Source organism: Paramormyrops kingsleyae, chromosome 19 (assembly GCF_048594095.1).
Source record: "Paramormyrops kingsleyae isolate MSU_618 chromosome 19, PKINGS_0.4, whole genome shotgun sequence".
Taxonomy (NCBI): domain Eukaryota; kingdom Metazoa; phylum Chordata; class Actinopteri; order Osteoglossiformes; family Mormyridae; genus Paramormyrops; species Paramormyrops kingsleyae.
In genome coordinates this window covers 17,235,173-17,243,593 of record NC_132815.1, presented here as the reverse complement: position 1 = coordinate 17,243,593, position 8,421 = coordinate 17,235,173, and the positions used below count along the sequence as shown (strand labels likewise).

The 8,421-nt window shown below is 41.2% G+C and overlaps 1 protein-coding gene across 4 annotated transcripts in view; it reads right to left on the bottom strand.

Moving 5' to 3' along the window:
• Positions 1-200: 200 nt before the first annotated feature.
• The window catches only part of LOC111837672 (runt-related transcription factor 2-like), a 55,126-nt gene continuing 46,905 nt past the window's right edge, over positions 201-8,421 (bottom strand). For 3 of the 4 annotated variants that reach the window (XM_023799932.1, XM_023799947.1, XM_023799940.2), the window contains 2 exons: positions 7,922-8,083; positions 201-4,823 (listed from right to left, as the gene is read on the bottom strand). In XM_023799932.1, coding sequence (XP_023655700.1) covers positions 4,351-4,823; positions 7,922-8,083 — 635 coding nt within the window. In that variant the 3' untranslated portion in view covers positions 201-4,350. Of the gene's footprint in view, positions 4,824-7,904; positions 8,084-8,421 lie in introns of all 4 variants that reach the window. The other variant, XM_023799955.2, reaches the window with a different exon arrangement.

The window sequence follows — 8,421 nt, the reverse complement described above, 5'->3', positions numbered from 1 at the left end:
AATGATTGGATCATTATTACAGCTCAGCAACATTTTGCAGCGATAAGGTGAAGTCAGCTGAGCTGAGTACCTACTGAACAGCCAGATTACCCCGTCAATGGATTTTTTCTTTCCTAATGGCATGGTCCTATTCCAGGATGATGATTGTTTTTGGCCAGGGCAGTAAACATACAGTATAAGTCGAAATAATACAATAGTACTAACATGCCAAAAGCAACTTTTATTTTGAAATTTATTTTGAAACAAAATGCAATCATGAAATTATCCCTCATTTCCTGTATAAAACTGGCCCTTTTTGAAGGTGTTATTTGGCATCAATTATGCTTTAGGATAAAACAGAACCGGACCCAAACACATACAAAAACTTCTGTACAATATGGAAGAGCCCAAAATAACAATTAATTCAAAAGCATGAAGCATACGTATTGTCAAACATACAAACATCTACCTATATATAAATCAAAAAGGCTTGTGGTTTGTAAACATTTTGTAAACAATGTTTGGCTGCTGTTATAGTTGCAGTAAACTATAAGATGATCTTTTATGCTGGATAATGGCGGTAGATTACCAATGCATACCTTTTGGGAGTTTCAGTTTGTTTTATTTTCCCAAAATCTGATCCAATCAAGGTACAAAAGCATGTCATAGTATAAAGAATTTTAAAAATCAGGTGTTCAGAAATATTTCTTAAATGAATTTGATAGGTTATCCCAAACCGTAGTTAATATGTTTACCTATCAGGTCTTATTTGTATCCTTGTAAATTTTATCTTGAACTCAGCAAAGCATAAAACACTTACAAACACACAGTCCCGGCAAAAAATTGGGAATCTTTGGTACCTTTAGACAAGCATAAATTGTCTTGATTTTAATTGAATTAATTTATTTCGCCTGCACAACACTGATAACTGGGCTTGTCGACAGATTGTAAAAGTCTAACAGTGACTGTACCACTTTTGGAGAAGGTACACCTGAAACTGAGGAAAGACGCAGTGTAAGAATCTGTGTGAATGTTTTCTCCAAAGCATGGAAAGTAACAAGAAATGAAATGTTACTTTTTATCGTAAGGAGCAGGCCTTGCATTAACCATCTGTGACTGTAAAGACTACACTGATATTCCATTATTACAGCTCTGAACTTTATATGATTGCCCATATTACAGTCATCACATGTGGCACATAATTTCTGCAATAATTCAGTCAAATTGCCATGCCATGGCCTTTGTCTTCAAAACTAATTTAATAATAATTCAAGCTTATTTTAAACATAATTTAACTTTATGTTACTTAAATGCTGACAAACATTTCCGTAACCAAGAAGGAGGGAGGGGGGGTAATTTGTTAGTAAAAGCTTAGGAAAACTCTTGTGGTGATTTGATTGAATGAAGTTTCTCTGCTCCAAGACAAGTTATTTGTTTGAAGGATTTTGGGCTTTTTTTCCGGGATCCATCCAAGAGGAAGGAGAACCGGGGCAGCTCTGTACAGTACCTTGGTAAACCTGCAATCGGGGATTCGGGTTTGTTTTCCTGGAGCTGTTGTTTACTCCGTCTGCCCTCCTTTCATCGCTAAACTGTGCAGTTTATTTACTTTGAACTAAGTGGGTAAAACGGTTCGGTTTTCACCAGAACTGAACCCCATATTCAACAGTAAATTATCTCCGACTCCGTCTGCTGGAAATGTACCTTATTTGATATGTGGATGTTTAGAGAGATCAAGAATGGGCAGTTAGTGAGGCTGAAACTGTGCTTCCTGACCAACACGGTAAGGAGGAGGCAGTGCGACATTCATCAGGCGTTTTAGGCAAGGCACTATAGGGGGTGCAAACAGCCGGCATGTCAGCAATGCAGTGTTTCCCAATCCGGTCCTCGGGGACCCACGGACAGTCCAGGTTTTTGCTCCCTCCCAGCTCCCGGTAGCTAAAAAACCCGGACTGTCTGGCAGGGAGCTCTAAGAGAACAAAAACGTGGACCGACTGTGGATCCCCGAGGGCCGGATTGGGAAACACTGATCAAATGTCACCGAGGCTGGAATCCGGACTAGCGGGCTGCCTTTGAGTGGCCACCGATGTCCATGTGCTTCTACATCTCCTACTTTTATACAGATTAGATGGTTGCCACTTCCTGTATATTCAATTTCTGACTGTGGAATTGACCTGAAGCAAAAGTAGAAGAGAACTTCACTGTACAAGCATTACAAAAAATTACAACAAAGGTTTCCCAGGTTGCTGCCCGCAGCCCTAATGTGTAATAAAGAACTTTCTTTAATATTGTACTATTTCATTGTATGAATAAAGCAAACACAGCAGCCTTGCCACCAACTTTGCTAATATAGTGCCTTTTCCTTCCTCTTAAGTTAATCATAATCGCTAATCATCACTAACGCAAGGGATTGAGTGACATAATCGACACTGATGAAAAATATATTATTTCTTACGCTGGACTTCTCTAACAATCAGAGAAAATAAATACATACAACATTTTTGAAATATAAATGCTTCATATAAATAGTCAAAAAAAGTTTGTTTTTTTACAAAGGTTGCAACTGTTAATCAGTCACATTTATTATTAATCTGGAAAAAAAATACACTGTACCTGTTATCCATATCCATAAAAAATGAAAATAATCAAACACCCCGCCCCCCTGCCAGTTTACAACAGGAGAAGGATCTGCTCTCAACAGACAATTCTGGTCACTGCCATTTCTTATTAAAATGTACTTGCTAATAAATCAATAAGAGAAATAAAACAATACCAGGACACTCTTTGGCTTGTCAGAATCTGAAATGCATGGCTGTGTGTCAAACAGGAGCAACAATTTTCAGAATATTGTAGAATATTACTCTCCAGCATTTATGGCAGTTTATATGCCCCAGTGACCAACACATTTAAATTGCCATTGTCCCTTTATTGCTTATGTCTGCATTTCACAGCAAGATTGTTTATATACATAACTCTGGGAACCGTGAGATGAAAACTGGGCAAGGTAGTCAAATGTTTGTTTCACCTGGTCATTTTTATCCTGGTAAATGTTTCTCATGTAAGTGCTTTACTTCATATAATGTTATACACAAAGGCTTTGTAGGTTTAATTTATTCATAAACAGTCTTCTGACATTTTTTTTTAAAGCACCATGTGATAAACGCTATGATATTTTGTCCTATTCGACCTACCACCAAACGAATGGAAACACTGCACTTGTACGCTCAGCTTACAGCTTTGAGTTCACTGTAAAGGACAGATTTTTGTGTAATTATAAAGTAAATACCCGCTTGTAGTTATTACTTTACTGCGTAATAAGGTAGATTGCATAGGTTTCTTAGTCTCATTGTTGACGCGACAGGACTGGATGCAATATGAGGTGACAGACGTCAATCCCAGCTTGCTTTTTCTGGAAACCGCTGTCACGGTGTCCCACATGCGAATGTTTGACATTCCACAGTTTTTAACTTAACACAAGCAACATAAGAAACAATTTTAAAAAATCTTTGGGTTTCCAAAATAGAAAATCGCACTAATTATATAAATTACTTATAAAAAAATCACGGTTAACTTAATTACATAGGCTTTAAAATTAACTTTAAACTATTGAATACATTAAACCATTTTATAACTTTGTATGATATTATTTCTCATTTTAAATCAATACCGGAATCCCTTTGCTGCTACAATTTACTGTTTAAGTTAAAACAATGTTTGCCAAATTTTTTTTCTGATACCACTGAATAAGACTTTCCCTAACTCTCTCTCACATTCACGTGCACACACACACACACACACACACTTCAATTGAGTACCAGCATGACTGAACAAGTTAACTATTTAAAAAAAAAAAAACCAGTAAAAACATTTAAATTGTAATAGGAAATTCTGAAATACTTAAACTGAATTCCCCATACAATCAGATGTGACATTTTCACGCAACACACATGTGTGCGTATTTCCCAGCAAACAGCCTCAAGCACATGCTAAATGTGAGTAGAAAATGGGAATCTTGTCATTTCTATAAATGTGCTAATTAATAAATGTCATTCAATTTGACACTACTTCCGTGGAGGAACGTGAAAATGTCACCATGATATCCTTGTTTATGGAAAAGCCTTTCCTGCTCAAGGGTGCCCCCTACATCTGACACTGTTCCTGCATCTGGAACAGTCACATAAATAAATATTTAAGGGAAATTCCTCAGAGCTTTCCATCAGCATCCCAATTAAAAAGTTAATGTTGAAATATAAAAATATTCACAATGGTCCTTTAAAAAAAGATGATTCCTTAATAAAAGTTTGTGCTTAGAAAACCATGTTATATTGGTACAGTACTGACTGTGGTTCTTGCAAGCTCTGTGGTCCTGGAACATCAATATGGCCTCCAGACGGACTCATCCATTCGTCCACTGGAGTTGAGTACTGTAGGGGAGCTGCTGTGACTGCCGTCGGCATCCACCCCATCCGTCTGGCTGCTGAGGTTGGGGTTGATCAGGGAACTGCCAGAGGAGGCGCTAGTGCAAGGTGGGAGCATCCGGGAAGGTGAACGATCTCCCCCTGGGACCATGGAGAATTGGTACGACCCAGAAGAGGCGCCATAGTAGAGATAGGGGGTACTGCTGGTCTGGAACGGTCCACTTTGGTTTTGGGTAGATCCAGGATAAGGAGGCGGCAGGTAGGTGTGGTAATGGGCACTACCCAAGGACATGCCCGAGGTGACTGGGGTGGGCGTGTAGGTGAAGGTGGCAGGGTAATGCATCCTGGGGCTGGAGAAGCGGCTCTCTGTCAGGGAGGAGAGGCCAGCAAACTGCCGCGGGTCAGAGAATGGGCTCAGATCTGAGGCTCCTGGGGTAGCAGAGAGACAGACGGTGACGTCACCATGGCGTCAGAGGGACAGGGTCACGGAGAACAGAGACAGGGCCAAAAAAAGCTGCTCAGGCTCGTACAGCATAAAAAATAACAAGACACAGGAGCAACAGAGTTAGATTACAGACTTTATCATGCCAGTGTTACACCATCATTGCAGAATACATACGTTTGCAAATAATTATTAATAATAATAACAATAATAATAAATATTCCCCAGTGCCATAATATCAAAGCTCTATGAAAAATACATATATTTTCTCTGAACATCCTGTTAAAGGATATTACATTTTTAGGCCAAAAGTTATGGGTTTATGACTGACAGACTTACAAACTAAATATGTAAGAAGATGAATGAAACGTAGAGGGTCTTAAACCACTAAGCAGAGCATTTCTTTTTTTTATTACTGACAATCGCACATCTGATATTTTAACCAGACCGGCATCACATCTTCATCATTATTACATCATTAACAATCAATGAGTCCTGAGAAAGATGTTTTTACATTTACACACTTTCCATAAACATCCTTTTCCTTGCTCTCTCCCTTGACTTTAATTCAATAACACTTCGCTTTAAAGTTAATACTCGCAAGGCTAAGTTTCAGACTTATTTTCTGTAAGGACTGTATATTACATTGGGACAAACTCCAGGCACCAGAGCCACACAAGCAGCACAGAGATCAGGCTGCATTTCTCATCTGTGAGTCCGTCTGCACGGCTGCCTGCGCGTCTGCATGCACTGGTGTGTGTGTGTGTGTGTGTGTGTTTGTATGCGTGTGTGATGCATTTCTACAGAAACGGAAAAAAAGCGCCCAGTCGGGATGAATCAGGAGTCGGCCATATGGAAGCACTTTGGGGGGAAAGCGGCATAATGAGCTGGGGCAGCCTCAGATGTGGCGGCGTGTCTCCGATTAGCCGGGGAGGGGGGCAGATCTCATCTCTCGGCTCCTCTGCTGAGATTTCGAAAAAATTAAAAACCGCTAATAGGCTGCGGCTACCATTGCGCCGGGCAGGGAAACGCTTCCTCCCTCCATAAATCGCGAGGCGTCCTCCCCGTCGCCCCGTCTGCCGCGGCCCCTGGCCCTCTGGGGGCCGCTCCCAGTGCCTCGCCGCTGCCCCCTCCCAGTGTGTGTGGTCGCTCAAGATCATTTAGCCCCTTTTCACGTTATCAGACATCTGTCGTTAAAATAATAATAATAACAGGATGTTTTATGCAAGACTGAGCTGCAGTAAAGAACAACAAAGTTACTATCCTCAGCAAAGTCATCACCAGTATGACAAGGGGTCTTATCCCAAAATTTGGAGCACTGCAGAAGGCAGATGTTATTATTATTATTATTATTATTATTATCACTTTCAACTGGTACTGTGCAGTTAGAGACTGAATATAATTGGTACTACAGGGAACACATATATAAGCACTTATAGCTTATATAAGCGTGTATAATTTGTTTATAGTTCCAGGAGCTAACACAGGCTAAGCACTCACTGTGAACTGGGAGGTGTTCAAACCCCTCCCCCCCCCGCTAATAAACATTGCAGATGTGCTGGTGAAAATCCAGCTACTTCACTATATTATATCGTCTTATTATATCCCAGACAACACTGCAGAAAAGTCACCTTATTTCACAATATCCCACTGCCTGTCCGCACATAAAGCAGCCCCTATATTTTTATAAGTGTGTGTCAAAAAGATTTCCGCCCGATGACGCTGGGAAAGGCCACATGTTAAGGTGGCCCCACTGCTGGCGGGAAACGTGAAAATTGAGCGGTTACACGGGATTCGCATAACGGACCGGAGCCTTCCAACCAAAACGGACGGACGTTAAGACCATGGGTGTGTGTGGCTCTTTGAGAAAAGAACAAAGCTTGACATCCCCAAGATGAAAGCGGGACAAAATCTAAACTAATCAAATCCGACAGGGCAGTTTGGACGGGCTTCAGACCTGCCAATAACAAGTCACGCTGAGGAGTAATTTAAATTCTCACATTTGCTCCGGGCTTAAGAAGAAACGCAAGGGTGCGTGGCAAAAAAAACGCAAGAAAAAAAAGGTAAAAAGGAAAAAAGAAAATGATCTGGCAGCAATACAGACAGGTGGCAAAAAAAGTGAAACTTATTTGAATTGAAATTTTAAAGCAGCACCCCAGCACAGAGATACAAATTGCAGTGCAGCCGTTCTCGATGCAGTGCATTAGGGTCACTGGAATTACCTCGACGGCTGCTTCAGGAGCACAGATCCCACTATAAACAGAGGCAGACGGGCTTTTTTTTCTCTCTGTGCAGGACCTGTTATTACCTGCTCCCCTGTTATTACCCATACTCCTCTAAAGATCAAACGTTTTAATGGAGGAAATAAGGAAACATAATCTCTCTTCACCGTTAGAAAAATACGCTTTTGGAGAAGCTCTTGAGGCTTGGAAACATGTTGGTGGTTTTTTTTTCTCCAAAGCATCACAGACTTTCTTTTTTTAAATATTTTTCCCCCATCTATAAAATCTATGGGTGATGTCATGGCGGAGGCTTTTCTTTATTTGTTATGCTATTACAATGTTTAAATTAAGACATATGAATGGATACTTTTTAGCAAAGGTGCCTATCGGATAACATAAGCAGAGATTTTCGGGGGTGCTAATTCATCCTCCAGAACGAGGCAGCATTACGAATGAGGTGGCTCTTATCGTTACAGTAACGCTAAAAATCAGCTGCCATTAGCTCTTGCCACACTAACACTAAGGATGAGTAATGCAAAGAAATAGCAGCATTTACCCATCATTACATTAACACTTAAGTTACCTTCCATTATCACTATAGTAATGAGTATGACTGAGTAACATTAATAGAGATAACAGCTACCCATCGCTATAGTCATGCAAAAAATAGGTCCCTTCATGAATAAGCTCTACCAGCAAAGGCAAACAAATTCTATACATAAATTTGATATCTGGAGGCTGTCCTCCTCGATCGCCCTGCCGTCAAACAAGCCCGTCATGTCTGTGTGGCTTTATCTTTCCATCATCCCTCCCCCAGGCATGTGAGAGGGAGGGGCACTGGCGCACCTGCACACAGGGGTTACCTGAGAGCCGTCTGGGCACATCGCTGATGGCGGGCAGCCCCGTGGCACGGGAGCAGGACAGAGGTGTGGTGGAGTGAATGGACGGAGACGTCATTTGGCTCAGGTATGGCGTGTAGGGCTGCTCATAGGACCAGGGAGGGGACGACTGAGACTGGCGCGGATCTGTCGGGGAGAGGGTAACACCGTGAGTTCACCGAGTACGTCGTCCCGGCAAACATCACGAGGAAAAAGTATCACCATCGGCAAACAATTCTTATGTTTATCTTGCTTCATTTTTTCAGCCATTAGTCACAAGTGTCATCATCCATTTGCATCTTCATCCATGACCTCGTTCATCCAGGTATTAGTCCTCATGCATTCATCCCTTCTTCCACATCATCATCATCTTTGGCACACTGGGATTCTCAGCCAGCAGGACACTGGAATCTCGATTACGGTAACAGACGATGTAGCTTAATGAGCAGTGAGCGTGTGTCCTGGATTGATCTTATGTTTGATCT